The sequence below is a fragment of the Littorina saxatilis genome, linkage group LG2, assembly GCF_037325665.1.
Source record: "Littorina saxatilis isolate snail1 linkage group LG2, US_GU_Lsax_2.0, whole genome shotgun sequence".
In the NCBI taxonomy this organism is placed as follows: domain Eukaryota; kingdom Metazoa; phylum Mollusca; class Gastropoda; order Littorinimorpha; family Littorinidae; genus Littorina; species Littorina saxatilis.
In genome coordinates, this window is record NC_090246.1 from 42,591,750 (window position 1) to 42,614,896 (window position 23,147).

Genomic DNA, 23,147 nt, shown 5'->3' on the forward strand with positions numbered 1-23,147 from the left:
TTCACTGCCTTTGCATCGAGCGGTGGACTGACGATGCCACGAGTATACGCTCTTGCTGTAAAAATGCAGTGAGTTCAGTTTCATTCTGTTAGTTCGACAGCTTGACTAAATGTTGTAATTTCGCCTTACGCGACTTGTTTTAACATACGACTGAAATATTTTGTGGTGTCAAAGTCAATATCACGTATAGCTACAGTGTCAATATTGAGAAAATAAAGAATACTTCATACGATACGCACATTCTGCATGAATTTAAAGAGCGGAGTCGAGATATTTCAAAGAGATATGGTCAAAGGCATGTTCAACGAGTATCGCGAGTGGGATCAAGGGACGATACTCCCTAATTTTTACACAGACAACCATCTACAGAGAGAGAGAGAGAGAGAGAGAGAGAGAGAGAAAGAGAGAGAGAGAGAGAGAGAGAGAGAGAGAGAGAGAGAGAGAGAGAGGGAGGGAGGGGGGGGAGGGAGAGGGAGGGAGGGAGGGAGGGAGGGAGGGAGGGAGAGAGAGAGAGAGAGAGAGAGAGAGAGAGAGAGAGAGAGAGAGAGAGAGAGAGAGAGATCAAATCAAATCAAATCAAATCAAATCAAATTTTATTTTACGAGGGTTGTGGCATAAGCAATATAAACGAGCTTCTTTTCAACCAGCCCTCGCCCAGAGAGGGACTATTCTAATCTTGAATACATATATATATATACATACGTAAAACAATTACAAAAGATAAGCAAGGCAGAGAAACTATTCACATGACTATATACACGTTGTAGGCTATACATACATTCTTGCGTTATGAAACACTGATGCTTTATGGACAGATATGATCAATATGAAAATAATCAGAACGAAGTCTTCCATCACTGTGACTTTTCGTAATTTGACATTAAATGTAATGAGAGGTGTTTTTTGAAAGTATTGAGACTTGTTGGGACTCGAACTGATTCCGGGAGAGAATTCCACAAAACGCTGCCAGAATAAGCCAAACTTGATTTAAAGAGATCTATCCGCGGAATGGGGACGTTGAATTTTCGGCTTGGTTTGGCTTTAAATTTTGTAATGAAAGCACTCGGTGCATGGCCGGAAAGGATTTTGTGAAGGAGCACGCCTTTATTTGATTTAAATCTTTCTTTTAAGGGCAAAATCTTAAGTTTTTTATAATCGTCGAAAACAAGACTGGATTGTTTTAATAGAACTGATTTTAGTGCTCGTCTGTGTAGACTGTACAGTGGTTTTAAAATGTTTGCACTGGCAGAGTCCCAGATGGTCGAACAATAATCCGTGATGGTTTGTATGTATGCATTATAAAATAATAACCTTGAGTGTGGATCAAGAAAGTGCTTTATTCTGTTCAACAAATATATTTTCCTCGACACGGTTTTGCACAACGATCTAACATGATGGGTCCAAGATAAATTATTATCGATATTTACTCCCAAAACTTTGTGATCTCCTACTTCCGCTATTGCATCGTTGCCAATTAATAAGGAATGAGGATTATTCTTGATGTTTTGTCTTTTTTGCCTTGTTGTAATTAACATGTATTTGGTCTTTTGGGGGTGAAGACTCATGTGGTTATATTTTGTCCAATTAATGAGATCATCTACACTGTTCTGCAATGATAAATAAACTTTGTCTAATTTTTTATCAGAAGTGTGTATGGTCGTATCATCAGCAAATAGTTCACAATCATCATTAACACTAAAAGGAAGATCGTTAATATACAGAGAGAAAAGAAGTGGCCCAAGGACAGAACCCTGGGGGACTCCATATAACACCGGTCTTTTACTTGACATAGTGGAATTCACGCAGACGGATTGCTCTCGTCCGGCTAAGAAAGATGAGAGGAGGCATAGGGTTTGGGGTGACAATCTATACTCAGCTAATTTTCTTAAAAGTAACTCATGATTAATGACGTCGAATGCTTTTGCAAAATCGACGAATAGGACACCACAGAGTTCATTATTATTAATGTTGTTAAGCAAGTTTTCAAGAAGGTTTATTAATGCTGTGTGGCACGAATGATTTACTCTGAAGCCTGACTGATTTGAATGAATAAGGTCGTATTTCTTCAAATGTGCGGCCAAGTGTGTATATATGTGTTTTTCAAGTGGTTTGGATAAAACAGGAAGAATCGAGATTGGTCTGTAATTGGCGGGGTCAGAAGAATTACCTGATTTGAATAGCGGGATTACTTTTGCCTCCTTTAATTTGGCGGGAAAGTCAGATTTGTCCAGGCACAAGTTGTAAACGTATGTCAGAGATTCTGCAATAAAAGGGGCAGACAACTTCAACATTTTCCCATCAAGATTATCTAGACCATGAGTACCAGTTTGTTTTAAGCATATCAGATAATGGAAGACTTCGCTCACAGATAACAGGGGGATGTCTAAATTATGTGTAATATTTTTTGAAACACAAAACTGTTTCAACTTGTCCAGATTATTCTGTTTTGATCTATCATTTGTGATTATTTTTTCAACAATAGAAGTGAAATGAATGTTAAGATCATCCGCAGGTACATCAATGACAGAAGATTTTACGGTTTCTTTACGTGTCAACTGGTTGATCACTTTCCAGATGGCTTTTGAGTTTTGTTTCGTATTTGATGCAGCGAGCTCACGGTAATATTTTTTGCGAGCAGCACGTTTCATGGACGTTACTTCGTTTCTCTGCTTTCTGTACTCTTCTTCTCTCCGAGAGAGAGAGAGAGAGAGAGAGAGAGAGAGAGAGAGAGAGAGAGAGAGAGAGAGAGAAAGAGAGCAATCAGAACACAACCCAGTCACCTGGTAGTTCGAAAACTCAAATCTGAAACTGACATCGATTGTCGAAGGCATGCCTGCGGTGCTTAACTCTGGAAAAGTTGTCGTAGCTTGGAACCCGTTCAGATCCATTCCAACGCCAACAAAATTATCAGAAGACTCACCATGAAGTCAAATCAAACGTTAGGTTTTCTCATTTGGTTATTTGCTTTGGCTTTAAGTGTATTGCTTCGATTGGTAGCTGAATCTGCTTGCAACCGTGCTGTTCAAGACTGTTCGAACTGTCGTCTGCTAGACGGGCTTGTGTGAATCCGAGTCGAGTCAACTGCGGGGTTCAGCGACAAAATGAGGGAGTGGAACCAAAATGAAAAGAAGAAGACGAAAAGAAGTTGGAGATACAGTTAAGATATATGGGGAAGAGAAGATGATGTGAGGTGTTAGATGTATCCAACCTTAGGTGTTCAAACTCAAGACCGGGACAAAGTAGAAAGCGATGTACCGCGACCGACTCTCAGTGCCGACATTCAACTTCCAAGCTTTATTACTTAACGTCTAAAACAGGCGAAGTATTGAAGCTTTGGCTCACCTAAGCCCGACGACTGAATATGTAAGTGATCCACGTGTGAAAACCAAAACAGAACAGCGCGATGACAGCCAACATTTCTATCTCCGACTGACAAACATTAACACTGCATGCGAACTGACTTGGGTCAACGATCAAACCGGCACGGCCCGAACTGAATTTGTTGCGCTGCCATTATCGTGCGCAATTCTGGTAAACATAAAAACCCGGTATGCCGAATTGAGTATAACGAAAGCCGATGTCAAATATACACAGGGATATTTTAAAATGACTTTCAAAATGTAAAAGCAGATAGCAGACCTTTTTATAAGCAATATGAATGACTGAATGTCCACATACAAGTCGAATGACGCCGTCCATTATGCTGACAAATGGGAACTAGCTTTGCGCATGAATTCACTGACATGAATTTCGACTGCGGAGGCTGTTGGCAAGCTGAAAACAGGCACGGGCAGGTTTTAGTAGAAAAAAGTAAGTGTTTTTAATGAAAACGTCGGAGTAATGGGATAAATAGCTTACACACCTCGTCCTGAATATCTTGCATATTTTCCCTCGGGTCGATTTTCATGTATCACCTCGCCAAAGGCTCGGTAATACATGAAAATCGACCCTCGGGAAAATATGCAAGATAATCAGAACTTGGAGTGTGTAACCTATATATTCAAAACCATTTCAGTAGTGGTGTGGTTTTAAATGAGAACAAATACCATATTAGATTGCGAAACAGTTCCGTATTTACCAGTATTTGTTTTCAATCATTGCTGTACGTCATCGTAGTCGGCAGCTCAATTAACAATGTAGCGGTATTTCCGGAACCCGTGTGTGTGTGTTCCCTGGAGGGGGGGGGGGGGGCATAGTGTATTAGGGCAGTTCAATGATGCCACAGGAAAAAAACGTCGTTTTGTTCTTGTTGTTTTGCGTAAAAAGAGATAACGCGGACAACTTTAGTAGTTATGCAGTCCATCATATTGTAATAGCCTCCTTCTCCCTGCCTTCACTTCTCTCTGCCCTTTTATGCCTCATCTAGTCACCGGCCCACTCCCCGAATAATCATGAAATGGATTTGTTGCTGTTATAAGTAGGACAGTCATCATCACCTAAATGTGCAGTTTATAGGTCTTTAATATCCACGGTCCTTAAAGTGTAATTATTTGCCGTCGTGCTCGCTTAAATCTAATACTCAGTTCTCGCGAGTGGAGATGAGAACCTGCTTCTGTTTCTGTCTGTCTGTGTGTCTCTGTCTCTAACCCACACTTTTTTGGCACTTGTGTTCTCTATTTTCGCATCGTGATTATCGAAGCAATTAGCAACCGTTCACCATGTTAAATTCAGTAAGCTTAGTTTTGGTTACAACATTAAACGTTCGCAGTTTCTTTATTTCGGATTAACATACAAAACTATAATTGCCACTGCAAGCACGAGACGCGATGAAAAACGCCCTAAAGAAGACCGGGGTATATTTCAAGCACAGCAAGAAGCAATTTTTTTGCGAATTGTCGCTTGTCATTATTGGCGGTGTGTGTGTGTGTGTGTGTGTGTGTGTGTGTGTGTGTGTGTGTGTGTGTGTGTGTGTGTTTCTATCTGTGTGTCTGTCTGTCTGTCTGTATCTATGTGTTTCTGTCTGTTTGACACAAACTAAGAATAGCAAATAAAGTGCAATGTTTGATACTCTAATGTATGAATCATTGATAAGCGACAAGAATACAACGCGGGTGGTATATTTTTGCAAGCGGACAATTTCGCGAATAAGAACAGTTTTTAGGCTTCTTGAATAAATCAGTTGAAACCAGAGTGCAGACACGTTAGTTATGAGGTGTATTCAAAATTGGTTTTTGAAAAATAAAAATAAATGGTTTCAGAGCATCATTTCGCGTGCTTGCATCTTGCCAGAATGAGATACAATTAGAAAAAAATACACAAATTATCGTGAGCATGTGCCGTGTTGGGGTGGCTATACATTTTTGCATTGACCATCTTGCCATGGAGTGAAGATACCATTACAATTAAAACAACAAGAAAACACATTACAGAAGATCGTGTACCGCTTTGGGGTAAGTTTACATGGTCAACATGGTCGCCGGAAGTAGAGGTGAAGTGTCACACGTGTCAGTCAGCAGCAAGACCTTGTGTTCACTCAACTGCCACGAGTCAGTCTGCACGCACAGTGGTAGGAGCTCGTGCACGGCTACAAAACATTCAATATATTATTTACACATGTACAGACTGTATAAAAGTACATGGTTTTTGTATTAAGTGGGATGAATTACCGGCGCCCGCGGTTTCTCGAGCAACGCGTTATTCTGTACACGCGACAAATACAATGTGGATCACTTTCAGTCTAAAATGTATTAAAACGCTCAGGAATGAACTTTGTGCCCAATGTAAATATGTGTGCAACTGCATTCACAGCATGACTCACAAGCTGTAGAATTTTATCTACAATCGTTCATACGGTGATTACACACATTATTAGTAAGTCAGATGTATCTCTAGAATGTTAGCGATTCAAACTTTGGTTTTAACCGAAACAAATCAAATATATTATTATAAAGATCAGCATCAACAAAGCCGTATCTTCAAAAAATATAAATCAATGCTTACATTTTTGCTTTGATCTGCACGAGTTCCTGCAACTTTATGTAACAGTAACAGACCCAAAAGAAATGCGTATAAACTGAAACGTATCAGGTTTCTCTTGTAAAATAAAAGGAAGAACATCAAATGAAACTTCATAAGCAGAGGATCAAAATATCTGTGGTCAACAGGTCCACGCCGGGGGAAGTGGTACGCCAGAAAAATCGCTGTGTGGCACGGCAGCATTCTGCAGTCCGGTAGTCAACCAGGTTTCGAGCTCGAAAGGTGTGTATCTTCCAAACAAATAATTACTGCGTCGTAATTATTGAAGCCAGTGAATTTTTTTGGGGCTCAGCGGATTTATGATTGCATGAAGATTAACATCTTATTGATTTGATTTTCGAGGCATCTGTTTTTGATTTGTGACAGCATCGTATTTGTCAATATTGTTCGATTTTGGGACTTTTTTCAAAAAATAATGGAGATTACAATTAAGAGGCTTCAAACAACAAAGGTCATTTGATCAGGTAGTGTAATGTATTATAACTGAAATGTATCAATAACAACGTCCCAATATGCAAGCGTGTTTGTGTCGTCGGCTGAAGAAAAGAGCATGTGTATTTGTTTAGGTACGCGTCGCTGTGCTAGCAGTGTACGGCCGCCAACAGGGCACTGATACTTACTGTTGGCGGCCGTACACTGCTAGCACAGCGACGCGTACCTACAAAATACACATGCTCTTTTCTTTAGCCGACGACAAAAACACACTTGCATATTGGGACACTACTAATGATGCATTTCAGTTAGGCTATAATACATCACACTATCTGATCGAATGAACTTTGTTGCTTCAAGCCTCTTGTAATCTCCAACAGTTTTGAAAAAGTCCCCAAATCAAACACTGTTAACAAATACGACGCTGTCACAAATCGAAAACTGAAGCCCACAAAATTAAATCGATAACATGTTAATCCTCATGCAATTATGAATCCGCTGAGCCCCAAAAAACTTCACTGGCTTCGATAATTACGACGCAGTAACTTTTTGTTTGGAAGATACACGCCTTTCGAGCTGGAAACCTGGTTGACTACCGTACTGCAGAATGCTTCCGTACCACACAGCGATTTTTCTGGCGTACCACTTCCCCCGGCGTGAGCTCTAGCACTCCAAGACTAAACTTTTCATTGACCCCGCGCACGTTGAGCAGAATATACGAGAAACTGAAAATGTGTCCCCTCCTCCGTCCTCGTTCGTATTGCACAGCGTGTCAGCCCCCAGAAAGCTACTTGACCTTCTTTTGCACAAAAAAAACCCCAACAACAACAACAAACAAAAACATTGTCATGCAGAGCTTTTAGTGTCAAGAAAATCCCACCAATAACATAGTCACACGTAATAAAGCTGCACATGAACAAAACCTTCGCCCCATGCGTTGTGTGACCAGGATTCCTTGAACGGTCACAATCTTACGGCTGTGATTATTTAACGTTCTTTTGCTCTGCCCAGAAAGTCTTGCTATCTAGTTTGCAAAGACACCTACACGAAAGCGTCTTTTATCGCCTGGCGAAACGGCTTGTTCAATTGCTTTATCGCTTGGCAAAATGAAGGTTGTAGTTTTTTTCCTTTTTTTCTTTGTCTTTTTTAGTGTGTGTGTGTGTGTGTGTGTGTGTGTGTGTGTGTGTGTGTGTGTGTGTGTGTGTGTGTGTGTGTGTGCGCGCGCCCCCAAAACAACAACCTTTGAAGCCAAGCACTGTTTTCATTCATACTTTATCTTTTGTCATCTGACACTATTTGGTCAGCTTTGATAAGCTTTGCTTTCGGTTCATCGACATTGAAGACAATAGGACATGGGTGTCATTGATCTTTACAGTTTTACCGTAATAGGTCAATCCCGGTGAACGCATATGCTAATAATGTCAGTGATACGCTGTTGCAATCGGCTGAATACAACACAAAAAAGAAACGATGTCTTATCGCCGTCGTGTTTCAATGCTGTTCATTCCGTAGGCGTAGAGATTTACTGTACTCGACGATCAGATTTATCTTAAGCTGGTGTTGTTATTAACAGTCATCCCCATCTCAACATAGGCAAAATGCATGGTCCAACAAGCGGACTCTTAATTGATTTGGAAACTTCAGATTGCACGTTGGTCACTAATTGCACACGCCTCACTCAAGCACCCATTGTGTGAAGAACGTACGTATTCCCCATTGTCTCGCATTGTAAATTCGGATCCAGCTGTTACCAAGTCGTCATTCACCTTCAAATAAACCAAACAATATTGAGCATTTGTGGGTACCCGTGGCGGTCCCGGATACTGCTGCTCCCGTGCAGTGCAATTTATCGCTAAGACGCGTCGGCTCTCCTGTAGCCACAGGAATGGGACATTTGATGCATCCCGTATTGTTTCACACAGTATGCGACATCTTTTTAGTGTATGTTCATTGCCATCCCGCATAATAAGCTTCAGGAAGCCGTCGCTGTCAAATAAACATTCTCTGAAACTCTTTAATGCTCAGTTAAGTGTAAAACTGTGGCCATTGTACCGCATCGCATACGGACCTACTTTCCACAATAGAACTGGGGGATGTAGTGAGCCCTCGTCCTCGTGAAATAAGATGTGTGACTGCTCTCTAATCTGCGCCGCGTTTTACTTGAAGACCACGTCAAGTACTGTCTGGTCGCTTTGCTGAAACGTGGTCTGGTCGATCCATTGTCAGCCAAAGTGGACGTCGCCACATGGATTTCTTTGGATAATGTTAATAATGACACCAAAGATGCGATTCTCGCAAACATAGCACAAAAAGGCTAAACCTAGTTTCCAACGCCATGTGTGCTTGTAAGTTAATAGCACCGTCTTTGGAGTAAAATATCGCTCGACAAAACCGACTCGCAGCATCGTAAATCCTGAAATGAACAGAAAAATAAAGGTGAAAGTAACATAAACCAGGTAATATTTCAAACACAGTATATGTTAAACTAACACGATTTGATGACACAATCTGTGTTGACGATGTTATTGTTTTTTTTCTCGATTTTTTTGGAGGTTTTCGGAGAAAAGGGGTAATCGCAATCTTTGAACTAGACAAACCCGAAGCAGCCCGGGAGTCAAACTAGAGCAAACAGAGTGACGTCATCAGATTCGACCAGACCACATTTCAGCAAAGTTTAGTCGGACTCTTGTGTCAAGGGTCACCGGTGAAACTTGCCCATAGGTTCTTGGTCTGTGAGAGAAATTCAGAAAGTGTTCGAAACGTACCATGTGACCATCTCGTTTGAGAGACCTTGGAATCCCTGGGTAAAAGAAGTGTCCGATGAGCAAAACACTTCTTTGCCTCAAAGGAAACAAAAAGGTAGAGTAAACACCGACCTGTCAATTAAGCTGCCCACCAGAACTGTCACTAACACTGGATTTTCATTGAGTCGCGAACACTCTGAGGTACAGCCTTTAGCGTCCTGCGATTTGGTAGATGCTGTCGCTCTGCGCGCACTCTTCTGCCTCAGTTTCTGTCACATTTTTTTTCTGTTCCATACGGTACAAATGAATCTTTAAGAAACACTCGCTGTCCCAAGATATATCCGAATCTGCTGCATTTTGGTATTCTTGTTTGCCAGGAACTTCTTCCTTCCAACGGGGAAAGCTCGGATATCTTTGCAGTAGGAGGATAACAGGCATTCTTTTTCTTGAAGAACGCACCCATTGATGTCTGTGTGATCGGATGTTAAGGTACACAATCACGCATGAGGCCAGCTGCACTGCCCTGAATCTTACTCGAGTCATGCAGCTTAAGAAACCGCCCGCAGTTCTCATGTGGATAGTTATGTTAAAGTGAACATTCATCCTTTTGCACACAACTTCAGAGTTCTTAGTCTGTCAGAAAATTGCAGAATATGTCGGCATCGTACTTTGACTGTCTCAGTCTTAAACACAACCACACATCCCTCCGCAAACAACTGTCTATAATAATAACAAGCTGTGCGGTGCTGTATCTCAAAGGGCGACAGGAGGTTTGAGATAACCCTCCTCATCCTGCACAGACCTCAACGAGTTTGTTTCGGAGAGCGGCGCATGGATGATGTCGGAGCTGTTGGTGACGTCCGCCAGGTTGCCGACGGTGGTGGCCTGCGTCATCTGCGATGCGCCGTTACCGTTGTCGAAAGTGGACAGCTCCATCCGCTCCTCCGTAGTGGCGGTGGCGGCGCAGCTGCGGTTGTAGGCGGTGCTGTTCTTGGGGAAGACGCTGTTCTCGTTACAAAGCGACTTGTTGACATCGCGCGGGGACGCGCACTTGAAGGCCTTCTTGAAGCTCTTGCGGAAGTTGTCGCTGAGGAAGGCGTAGAGCAGCGGGTTGAACATGCTGTTGGCAAAGGTCATCACGGTGAAGACGTTGAAGAGCACGATCTTCCATTTGACCAGTTGTTCGCTCTCCTCCGTGCGGAAGGTGATGTCCACCTGGAAGATCCAGTAGGGCAACCAGCAAGACACGTACACCGTGATGACGCTCAGCACCAGGCGGGTGACGCGCCGGTGGGACTTCTTCTTCTCCTTGGACTTCTTGTTGGGCCCCACCTGCCTCAGTCGCAGCACCACCAGCATGTAGAAGACGGCGATCAGCGAGACGGGCACGGCGAAGCCCAGGATAAAGCTGTACCAGATGAAGGCCTTGTCTGACGGGATGGGCTGGCCGTCGGGCCACTGGATGCTGCAGGTGTATTTGCTGCTGCCCGTGCGGTGGCCCACGGTGGTGGAGTAAAGGATGACGGGCAACATGACCAGGAAGGACACGGACCAGATACACAGGCAGAGGAAGAGCGCGATGCGCGGCGTGCGGTACTTAAGGGACCTGATTGGGTGGCACACGGCCAGGTAGCGGTCGGCGCTCATGACGGCCAGCGTGAAGACTCCGGTGAACAGGTTGATGGAGAACAGCACGAAGTAGATCTTACACATGGCAAAACCGAACACCCAGTGCTTGACGATGGTGGTGGTGGTCAGGAAGGGCAGGCTGACGATGAAGAGGACGTCGGAGATGGCGAGGTTGAGGATGTACATGTTAGTCACCGTCTTCATCTTGGCGTAGCGAAGCACCACGTAGATGACGAGGCCGTTGCCCAGCCAGCCCAGAGAGAGGATGATGATGTAGCACACGGCGCACAGCCACGTCAAAACTATGCCCAGCATCTCGCCCTGGGGGTTGACCGTTATGTTGGTGCTGTTGCCGCCTACCGTCACGTTGTAGTACTCCACGCAGGTCGTGGTGGCTGCCGTGCTGCTGTTGACGCCGCTGTTCATGGCGTTCGGCAGCAACATCGAAGCGTCTCTGGACATCGCTCTGCAAGAGGAACGTCAAAATAATATGTTAGTTCATGCTAGCGAAAGCCAGTATAAAGCCTATATTTATAGGTAACACGCGAAACCAGCTTCAAAACACAGGATTGGATACCTGGAGATGCAATGGGTCGCATCTTTTGATCATTCAAGTCATACTGGTCAGATCAAGTCTTTGGTTAATCAAATTTGGTTATTGGGTGCCGTAATCAGTCCGGAACTCGAGGTTTTTAATTCCTATTATATGTGAATGTTGGTGTCCGAAAAAGTCGTGTAAGTTGGTGTCTGACAAAATGGAAGTTCTCCCCGAAATCGGCATAAATGACAGGGTAAAACCCGTACCATACGCATAAAACCCATTTGTGATTAAAAGACGAGTGTACGCCCCTGAACGCAGAAGAAGAAGAAAAAGAAGAAGAAGAAGAAGAAGAAGAAGAAGAAGAAGAAGGAAGAAGGAAGAAGAAGAAGAAGAATATGGAAGTTTGCAAATGAGGGTACGGCAAAAAAAAGTGTCCCCGGGCTGCTTATAAATATTCATGTTTTTCTTAGATTTAACGTCGGGTTAAGGCGAATAGAAGACCCCCCACCGCCAACCATCAAAACATTGAAACAAAAACTCACATCGATCAACGTATACTGTTCAAAAAAAGAAACGCATAGCTTGTAATATTTGGTTAATTTAGTTATATGGCTACAAGGATATCCACCAAACTGCAGAAAATGTTTATCTGGTCGTCGACCTTTCGTCCATTGCCACAAGTGAGCTCTGCACGTGACGCATGCGTTATCAGTGGCTACAATGTCAAAATTGCTCATTTGGCATGACCACTCGTCATACTTCAGTGTAATCTCGTGAAACTCGGGGAATATTGAGCTCTCACCATGTCTTCCAAAACCCATAAAAGCGGATTGTTCGCCACAAAGAAATCAGACGACAATTCAGCGACGAAAGATGGCCCGATTGAGCAGAGAAGACCGCCAAATTGCATTGGGTCGTTTACAAGCAGGCCAAAGTCAAAGTGCAATCGCCAGGCACTTCCACGTGTCCCAGAGCACCATCAGTAGACTGTGGGTCAGGTTTCAAGCCACTGGCTCCGTTGCTGACTTGCCAAGAGCGGGAAGACCAAGGGCGACAACTGCTGCTCACGACCGCTTCATACGGCTCCGCCACCTCCGGAATCGTTTCCTGTCGGCCTCATCTTCTGTCCAGGCTCTCCCCGGGCCACACCGATTATCGGACCAGACCGTGCGGAACCGCCTGCATGAAGCTGGTTTGAGAGCTCGCAGACTTCACAGAGGAGCTGTCCTCACCCGCCTCCATCGCCAGAACCGAGTGCAGTGGGGCAACCAGCACCTTCGCTGGACCGTCCGGAATCACTAGAGACACGTGTGGTTCAGCGACGAGTCCTACTTCCTGCTCCAGCGACATGATGGTCGGAGGAGGGTCTACCGGAGAGTAAACGAACGTTACGCGCCCAACTGTGTGGATGAGGCACCCGTTCATGGTGGTGGAGGCGTCATGGTGTGGGGGGCGATCAATACCGCTGGAAGGAGCACCCTGGTGCACGTCCAAGGGCGCATAACTGCCCAGCGATACGTGGAGGAAATTCTGCGCCCACACGCCCTTCCTCTTCTGGCTGACCAGGATGCCATATTCCAGCAGGACAACGCTCGCCCGCACACAGCACGACTCACCACCCAGTTCCTCACCGACCACCATGTCCAGGTGCTTCCCTGGTCATCCATGTCGCCAGACATGAACCCGATAGAACACCTCTGGGATGAATTGGACAGACGTGTGCGCAGGCGAGAAGAAGCGCCGGCAAATCACCGCGATCTATTGCAGGCACTTCAGGAGGAGTGGGACACCATCCCACAGCAAGATATCCGGCATCTGATCCAGTCCATGCCCAGAAGGTGCCGGGCAGTTGTTGCTGCTCAAGGCAGTCACACCCCCTACTGACTTGACAGCCTCGGCACCCAATCGTATTGATTGACTGATTGATTTGAAGATGCAAATGAACTGTGTGTGCATTCAACTGTGTCCATATCAAATTTCAAACAAATAATCTAAATATTGGATTTTCTGTTAATTTTTTCGAAAAATAAAACAAATTTGGCAAGTAGCAACTATGCGTTTCTTTTTTTGAACAGTATATGTGCGAATGAGATGCCCCAATAACAAAGCTGATAATCAAGCGAAGACAAGCGGGAAACTCCTCTGTACGACCGCCTTTACAATGTGGCAAGATGTCAGCTGCGGCACGGGCTACAGTGGGTAGCAGGTATCCTTGGTAACGTCAAGCACTTGCAGTGCACAGCAAACATCACAGGGTCCTCACAACCTTGTCTCACAACCTGGCTGTCACCGGTCCGGCTTGTACCACATTAACACAACAACCTCCGCTTGGCCCAGTCCCAGCCGCACTTATCTCTTCCTTTCCCTCCTCTTCTTCTTCCTTCCCCTTCCCCTTCTCTGGCTTCCTTTCTGTCTTCTTGTTATCAGCGGCTACCAGGCCAGACCTTGCAACATCAGCATTGTTTGCGGTCATAATTGCTCAATAATTCTTGTGTAGGGCACTCGAGAGCCTGCTCTGACAAGCGAGGTCCAATTATTCAGTGGGCTCAATTTCTGGATCATTTTGAGAACTGTGCAGGTGGGGGTGACCGCTCTTGTTGGTGTAGATACCATCTTTTTACATTTAGTCAAGTTTTGACTAAATGTTTTAACATCGAGGGGGAATCGAAACGAGGGTCGTGGTGTATGTGTGTGCGTGTGTGCGTGCGTGTAGAGCGATTCAGACCAAACTACTGGACCGATCTTTATGAAATTTGACATGAGAGTTCCTGGGTATGATATCCCCGAACGTTTTTTTCATTTTTTTGATAAATGTCTTTGATGACGTCATATCCGGCTTTTCGTGAAAGTTGAGGCGGCACTGTCACGCTCTCATTTTTCAACCAAATTGGTTGAAATTTTGATCAAGTAGTCTTCGACAAAGCCCGGACTTCGGTATTGCATTTCAGCTTGGTGGCTTAAAAATTAATTAATGACTTTGGTCATTAAAAATCTGAAAATTGTAAAAAAAATTATTTTTTTCTAAAACGATCCAAATTTACGTTCATCTTATTCTCCATCATTTGCTGATTCCAAAAACATATACATATGTTATATTTGGATTAAAAACAAGCTCTGAAAATTAAATATATAAAAATTATTATCAAATTTTTTTTTCGAAATCAATTTAAAAACACTTTCATCTTATTCCTTGTCGGTTCCTGATTCCAAAAACATATAGATATGATATGTTTGGATTCAAAACACGCTCAGAAAGTTAAAACGAAGAGAGGTACAGAAAAGCGTGCTATGCTTCTCAGCGCAACTACTACCCCGCTCTTCTTGTCAATTTCACTGCCTTTGCCATGAGCGGTGGACTGACGATGCTACGAGTATACGGTCTTGCTGCGTTGCATTGCGTTCAGTTTCATTCTGTGAGTTCGACAGCTACTTGACTAAATGTTGTATTTTCGCCTTACGCGACTTGTTATTTCTCTCTTTTCGCTGCTTGACCGAATTCTGGCCACATTTTTGGACTGTTCTTTTTTCCATGTATTTCTTAGATTTTTCTGTCTTTTTCGTCGTTTCTTCTTTTTGTTACATTTAGTCAAGTTTTGACTAAATGTTTTAACGTAGAGGGGGGAATCGAGACGAAGGTCGTGGTGTATGTGCGTGCGTGCGTGCGTGTGTGTCTGTGTGTGTCTGTGTGTGTGTGTAGAGCGATTCAGACTAAACTACTGGACCGATCTTTATGAAATTTGACATGAGAGTTCCTGGGTATGAAATCCCCGAACGTTTTTTTCATTTTTTTGATAAATGTCTTTGATGACGTCATATCCGGCTTTTCGTGAAAGTTGAGGCGGCACTGTCAATTTCACTGCCTTTGCCATGAGCGGTGGACTGACGATGCTACGAGTATACGGTCTTGCTGAAAAATGGCATTGCGTTCAGTTTCATTCTGTGAGTTCGACAGCTACTTGACTAAATATTGTATTTTCGCCTTACGCGACTTGTTCTTTATATTTAGTCAAGTTTTGACTAAATATTTTAACATCGAGGGGGAATCGAAACGAGGGTCGTGGTGTATGTGCGTGTGTGTGTGTGTCTGTGTGTCTGTGTGTGTGTGTGTGTAGAGCGATTCAGACTAAACTACTGGACCGATCTTTATGAAATTTGACATGAGAGTTCCTGGGTATGAAATCCCCGAACGTTTTTTTCATTTTTTTGATAAATGTCTTTGATGACGTCATATCCGGCTTTTCGTGAAAGTTGAGGCGGCACTGTCACGTCCTCATTTTTCAACCAAATTGGTTGAAATTTTGGTCAAGTAATCTTCGACGAAGCCCGGACTTCGGTATTGCATTTCAGCTTGGTGGCTTAAAAATTAATTAATGACTTTGGTCATTAAAAATCTGAAAATTGTAAAAAAAAATAAAAATTTATAAAACGATCCAAATTTACGTTTATCTTATTCTCCATCATTTGCTGATTCCAAAAACATATAAATATGTTATATTCGGATTAAAAACAAGCTCTGAAAATTAAATATATAAAAATTATTATCAAAATTAAATTGTCCAAATCAATTTAAAAACACTTTCATCTTATTCCTTGTCGGTTCCTGATTCCAAAAACATATAGATATGATATGTTTGGATTAAAAACACGCTCAGAAAGTTAAAACAAAGAGAGGTACAGAAAAGCGTGCTATCCTTCTTAGCGCAACTACTACCCCGCTCTTCTTGTCAATTTCACTGCCTTTGCCATGAGCGGTGGACTGACGATGCTACGAGTATACGGTCTTGCTGAAAAATGGCATTGCGTTCAGTTTCATTCTGTGAGTTCGACAGCTACTTGACTAAATATTGTATTTTCGCCTTACGCGACTTGTTTTACATTTAGTCAAGTTTTGACTAAATGTTTTAACGTAGAGGGGGAATCGAGACGAGGGTCGTGGTGTATGTCCGTGAGTGCGTGTGTGTGTGTGTGTGTCTGTGTGTGTGTGTAGAGCGATTCAGACTAAACTACTGGACCGATCTTTATGAAATTTGACATGAGAGTTCCTGGGTATGAAATCCCCGAACGTTTTTTTCATTTTTTTGATAAATGTCTTTGATGACGTCATATCCGGCTTTTCGTGAAAGTTGAGGCGGCACTGTCACGCCCTCATTTTTCAACCAAATTGGTTGAAATTTTGGTCAAGTAATCTTCGACGAAGCCCGGACTTCGGTATTGCATTTCAGCTTGGTGGCTTAAAAATTAATTAATGACTTTGGTCATTAAAAATCTGAAAATTGTAAAAAAAAAATAAAAATTTATAAAACGATCCAAATTTACGTTCATCTTATTCTCCATCATTTTCTGATTCCAAAAACATATAAATATGTTATATTTGGATTAAAAACAAGCTCTGGAAATTAAATATATAAAAATTATTATCAAAATTAAATTGTCGAAATCAATTTTAAAAACACTTTCATCTTATTCCTTGTCGGTTCCTGATTCCAAAAACATATAGATATGATATGTTTGGATTAAAAACACGCTCAGAAAGTTAAAACAAAGAGAGGTACAGAAAAGCGTGCTATCCTTCTTAGCGCAACTACTACCCCGCTCTTCTTGTCAATTTCACTGCCTTTGCCATGAGCGGTGGACTGACGATGCTACGAGTATACGGTCTTGCTGAAAAATGGCATTGCGTTCAGTTTCATTCTGTGAGTTCGACAGCTACTTGACTAAATGTTGTATTTTCGCCTTACGCGACTTGTTTCCTTTGTCTCCTTTTTATGCTGACATTATCTGACGTTCTCAGTACCTCTTAACTTCTGAGCCATGTTTTTATTTTAATTTAAGTAAGCGCATCCTCCTTGGCCCTTGAAAAGCTTAGCTGGAACGCCGAGGTACAATACATTCGCGATCAAAATACATTTCCACCTTGACAAGCATGTGCACTTAGCGCATAGACACATGCACAGTGAGATTGAAGGACATTCAAAAGTTCGGTGTGGATACCTTTCAGTTGTCGTTTTTTGAAAACTTGCCGAGCCAGAGCTCACAGAGGGAAATTCTGTTGGAAGCTGTCTAACAACCGAGCCATACATCATCTCTCTCTCTCTCTCTCTCTCTCTCTCTCTCTCTCTCTTTGCGCGCGCGTGTTGTGTGTGTGTGTGTGTGTGTGGCGGGGGGGGGGGGGGGGGGGGGTCGCGCGTGCTGGCGCTCATGAGGACATAAACTCTTTGATGATTGTCTCGCTCGGTGGATAACAATTGCACCACAAGGCTGTGCGATTTACACGTCTGGGAAAACCTCGCACTGGACAGGCTGCTAACAGTTGCGTAGGACGTTGATGAGCTCTTATCAGCAATTCCTGCTATTGACACGAGGCCGCTGTAAAGAACCCGATCCACGACTAGCTATTGCAATGCAAAGCACTGTTACAATGGAACGAAAAAGAAAAAAAGAAACAAAACAACACAAAAGGAAGCATAACAAACGTTACACTCCTGCAGCTTCTTCTTCTGCGTTTAGTCCAGGATCCTTCAGCAATCTATCATCATGCACAATTGCCTCGTGGAGGATGTGAGACTTTCCATACCTTCATCTATCTTGTAGTTATTGCTGGGAAATCTGACACCTGCGAGAATGTGCTTTTGGGCCACTACATTCCATTAGGTCTACACAAAATATGTCCTCCGAAAACACAATTTCAGTAAAACGTGCTATCTAGAGTGGAAATACTTCCTGAGAAGAATACAAAAACTCAAAAGGAGACAAACTGTATTCGTTGGCAATTACTATTATCATATCAAATAACGCTATTATCATATTTGAAAACAAAGCAACTTTTTGTTTTAGCATTTTCCCTTCACCATGAAGACAACTGTTTACATGCCACAACAATCATTTTCACAAAAGTCCTTGTTTATCTTGTTATTGTCTGCTTCAATCTTATCAATTTCCCCAGGTACATATCCACGCGTGTAACTTTCTCGCAAGACAAAGAGGCTAAACTATATATGTGAATGTTTCTGTGGTGTCTATCAATGCCTCGACGCAGAAGATATGGTTGTTTCTCTTTGTACTGTTATCATTTTAACGAACGACATAATGTGATGAACACGTGTAACAGGAGATGACAGATGTGTCACCGAGACAGGCAAGATATTCATCTTTATAGTTTGCATTAACACTTTTATCCTATATACACGTGAGAGATACCACCCATTTGACAACGAAACCCTTACTTCACACGTACGTGTGTATGTCATACAAATGAGTTCAGGGTCAAACTATAACCCCGACGTGTGCACCGCCTGTAAATTTCCACAGGCCAGGCGGAATAGTGTTGCTGTTTTTATTGTTTTTGTTTCTGTTTTTATTTTGATCTGGGACAAATGCTACCCTTTTTTCCCCATTGGAACTCACAACAGTATGCTCACATTTTACTGATTCATTGTTTAAAGTAAACCGTAACTACCTCGGCGCAACTTTATTTTGTGTGTGAACGGATGCTTAAGTCGATAGAAATGGTTTGAAGTTTGAACACGAGTCCATTAAACGCGACAGAGCTGTCAGTAAGTGTGAGGTTGAAGGCGCGAAAATATAACATGCAGGATAAACAGAATACCACCTGAATTTCTTTTTTTAATTAAAATGCGAGAGAATGCAAGCTTTTTAAAATTGAAGGAAAAAAATCAGTCATTAATTAATTGTAGTATTCTCTGTTTAACGGGTTCAGAAGAGACTCATGCACAATGTTACTAAAATATTGAGAACGCTACTTTGTCCTTGGATACATAGCTTCTTTGTTGCGTACTTGTTATTGTTGTAGCTGTCCCCTTTGTTGCCCTTAACATTCCTGTTTGTTAGCTGTTTTCTTTACTGTCAACTCTGTTAGATCATGGTTAGCTTTGTCATCGCTTAGCCCTTTCTCTTATAAGTATAACGTCCTGCAGTCCGGACTGACGATCTAACAGCGAACGACATGAAGAAGATAAGTATAACGTGGCTATTCTTAGATGTTGCTTTGTTTTCCCTTCATGTCAACGAACTCCGGCTATATCGTTCGTACACCTGATGTTTCCGTTCATACAGCGTCATTTTCGGCACTTGGTCGAGGAAAATGTGTTGCGGTAAATCGTGTGGGCAGCGCTCTTTTGTGATATTGCAAGAATAAGGTAGCAAATTGGTTGGGCTATGTGTACAATAAATACCAAGGTGCTAGTCGACTTGATGATTACTCACGCGGGTCAAACATAGCAGCATTGCATGATTTTCCAATATTTTCTTGTTTTCTCGCTCTGTAATCAAAACTGACACCTGATTTGCACATGAGCACCAAAAGCATTGCCTGTTATGCCATTTCGCTTGAACAGAAGTTTATAGAAACCCATGGCTTTTGTACAGTCACTTGTTTTTTGACAACATGCCGATTCTGTTCGTACGCCATGATTCAGTTCGTACAAGAGAACCTGTTTCTGTTCATACAAATAGTAATTTCGAAATGTCATAACAGGCAATGCTTTTGGTGTTCATGTGCAAATCAGGGGTCAGTTTTGATTACAGAGTGAGAAAAACAAGAAAATATTGGAAAATCATGAAATGCTGCCATTGGTTGCGATGGAAATCAATCGTGACACATAAGCAAAGATGCACGTAACCATGGGAAGAGCACAGGTTGTCGTGTTTGTACGTACCTCAAACATAGCGCTTCACTGTCAGTCAGAACCACCGACAAATGTCGCAATGTTCAATTGATCAAGCAGTCAGCCTGATCTGAGTGTGGGGGGGGGGGGGGGGGGGCGGGAATTGTAGATGATAATTGGCACTGGTGTGTGTTTGAGTGAGTGTGTGTGTGTGTGTGTGTGTGTGTGTGTGTGTGTGTGTGTTTGTGTGTGTGTGTGTGTGTGTGTGTGTGCGTGCGTGCGTACGTGCGTACGTGCGTGCGTGTGTGCGATCGTGCGTACGTATGTGTGTGTGTGTGTGTGTGTGTGCGAGGGGTGGTGGGGGGTGCAACTGGATAGATGCCAACGATAGTATAACGTACGATAGAAACAGTCACAGAATTGTCCACGGAGAACTTTATCAATAATACTCTAGTTGTCGCGACTCACACCAATCAGAACCATGCTGCGAAAGGACAAAGGAAGATAACAAACACAGACACATACACAAATAGCCAGTATCAGAGATAATAAGGTGTTGAAACTCACCTGTATGTGCTATCCTTTTCTTTCCGTCTTTTTTTGCCTCCTGGTCCAATCAATGTTTGTCAAGCCTGGGCTTTCTTATTTCCTCTTGTCGGCCTCTGCCTTTTATCAGTGGGTGCATCAACCCCCCCTGCATTACCAGAGGATGGCAGCACGCTGCAAGAGTAAACAAAGTCAATAAGAAGATGGAAACGGGAGGGAATATGATCGTCCACACCTTTTTTCCTCCTTCTATGATTCCACTTTGAGATATCGTGTGGATGGATGTTTTCGTAAAGATAATTGAGATTGTGTTGTGTTTCTTTCTTAGTCTTTGCTTTTATTAGGAGTTTGGAATGGGACAGTGTGTTTGAGAGCTTGTTTTTGGTTACGTGTTTAGATTTTATCTGAATTTACTTTGATTTGGTGTAAGTCGTAATGCGAATCATCTGAATATTCTTTCTTAACTCGGTTCTGCCTGATTACTTCTGTTTGCCTTGTCTGTCTATCTGTCCGTCTTGTCTCTGTCTTTTCTGTCAATAGGCCTATGCCTGTCTGTGTCTCGCCATCTTTCACAGTATCAAATTGTCTCTGTCCCTGCCTATCTGTCTGTCTCTGTCTGTCTGTCTGTCTGTCTGTCTGTCTGTCTGTCTGTCTGTCTGTCTGTCTCTCTCTCTCTCTCTCTCTCTCTCTCTCTCTCTCTCTCTCTCTGATCATCATCATCATTTTTGTTTTACTTTGTATTTGTTTTTTGTTTTTGTTTTGTTCATTGTGTGTGTGTACGTCTCTATCCTTGGCGGATGATGACATTATTCAGTATTACTGCAGTAAAACTAGTTTTGCTGCAGTAAAACATTTTTACTCAAGGACAGAGTGTAAGAAAAGGCATAGCTCTGTATGTCTGTCTGTCTGTCTGTCTGTCTGCTGTCTCTCTCTCTCTCTCTCTCTCTCTCTCTCTCTCTCTCGCACGTTCACCTGTACATACACGTACGCGCATGCGCTCCATTCGTTCCGGCTTTTAGTGCATCCACTTACCAGTTGCGAAATAAGCAAAGTCAGGCATGTCTGCGACACTTTTCAAAGCCTGTCAGCTTTTGTGCTGTGCCCGTTTGCTCATTATTTTCCTTTCTTGTCCCTGATGGCTATTGTAAAACTGTCGGTGAATCTCTCTTAGCCTGTCATTAATGTGTGAGTGTGTGCGTGCGTGCGTGCGTGCGTGTGTGTGTGTGTGTGTTTGTGTGTGTGTGTTGTGTGCCTGTGTGTGTATGTGTGTGTTTGTGTGTGTTTGTGTGTGTCTGTGTGTGTATGGATGTATATATATATTTATAAATGTAAAATGAGAGCTAAACAATGCTTAAAATGCGCACTCAATCGCTTGTACTTTCGATATAGATTGACGTCAAAAGCGATAATGCGGAAAAATTACGTCATGAGCAAGGGAGGGCATCCTTTACTCTGTGTGTCTCTGCCGCCTACATTCCAACGTGGAATCTTGAAAGCAGCGAGCACACTAGAGAACAAGAGGCGAAGCCTTTACGGCTCACGTAAGAAATCGACAAACAGTAACACAAACTCAATCACTCCGTCACACATACACACACACAGTAAGCATACCGTCGCGGTATAACCTTGAACGGTTGAAAACGACGTTAAACACCAAATTAGCATCGCATAGGCTACACTTACGTGAGTAAAGAAAAAAAGAAACAGTAAGCATAAGTGATACGGTGCAAGAGTGCGAGACGCTAGATCTAGATCTGTCTGTCTGTAGCCTACTTTTTAGTACTTACGGGGACACGACTGCCAGATGGCCAGATCGACACTGCGCTTTCGACAGCGCTTTCGACAGCGCTTCCTCGCGCAGACACTGGAAACACGCTGTGCAGATTAACCTGTAGGAAATCTCCTTTGGTATCTTCTTTATCTATTTTTCTGGAGCTACGAAAGCGAACAATGTGAAAGCGTGTTCTCCGAATCGGCGAACTGCAGCTCGGTGATAACTGTATCTATACCACAATCCTTCACGCGATCTGACCTAACCTTGACCCCTGACCTGGTCTACATACCATACACGACACAAACCAGTCAGCTGTTTTTACCCCCCCAAAACCTCCCACCACCCGTTTTCTTTGGATACACACTTTAACTACATACGTGCCGACGAAATGTTGATCATTGCTTCAATACTTTGAAGCTGTTGCTTGGATAATAACCAGGTAAAATTAGTATTTCGGTGTTCAGTCAAATGTTAAAGTTTCTATCACATACACACACACATACACACGCACAGACGGACAAAAGTTAGCATCGCATAGGCTACACTTACGTGAGCCAAAAAGGAAGATGTGGGGGGAGGGGGTAAGAATTAGATATAGAGAGAACTCTTCACAGACAGCCTACTGGAAAGTCAAACCCTTCCGGAACCGATTGCAACACTGAACGAGAATAACCCGAGGAAAGTTAACAATCTCAAAGGAATATGTATGTAAATATATATGTTATTTCTATATGTCACACGCTTTCCTTCTTTGCCACTACTAAAGCAAACGTGTGCAAGATTGTATGTTACACGCTTTAGGAGCGTGGCAAGCACGGATTCAAACTCAAAATCGCACCTCCAAAAGCCAAAAAATGCACACACGACTTTTATTTCTCCTG

The 23,147-nt window shown here is 42.9% G+C and overlaps 1 protein-coding gene across 1 annotated transcript; it reads right to left on the bottom strand.

Annotated features, from left to right (window-relative positions):
- Positions 1-8,733: 8,733 nt before the first annotated feature.
- On the bottom strand, positions 8,734-20,661 carry LOC138959048 (somatostatin receptor type 2-like). The gene is made up of 2 exons (XM_070330407.1): positions 20,514-20,661; positions 8,734-11,247 (listed from the first exon to the last, which is right to left on the bottom strand). Exon 2 carries the CDS (start codon positions 11,241-11,243, stop codon positions 9,906-9,908), a length of 1,338 nt encoding a protein of 445 aa, XP_070186508.1. The 5' UTR covers positions 11,244-11,247; positions 20,514-20,661; the 3' UTR covers positions 8,734-9,905.
- Positions 20,662-23,147: the final 2,486 nt, after the last annotated feature.

What these genes read in the sequence shown, in the direction of transcription:
- LOC138959048 (XM_070330407.1), bottom strand. Translation starts at nt 11,243, where the DNA reads ATGTCCAGAGACGCTTCGATGTTGCTGCCGAACGCCATGAACAGCGGC.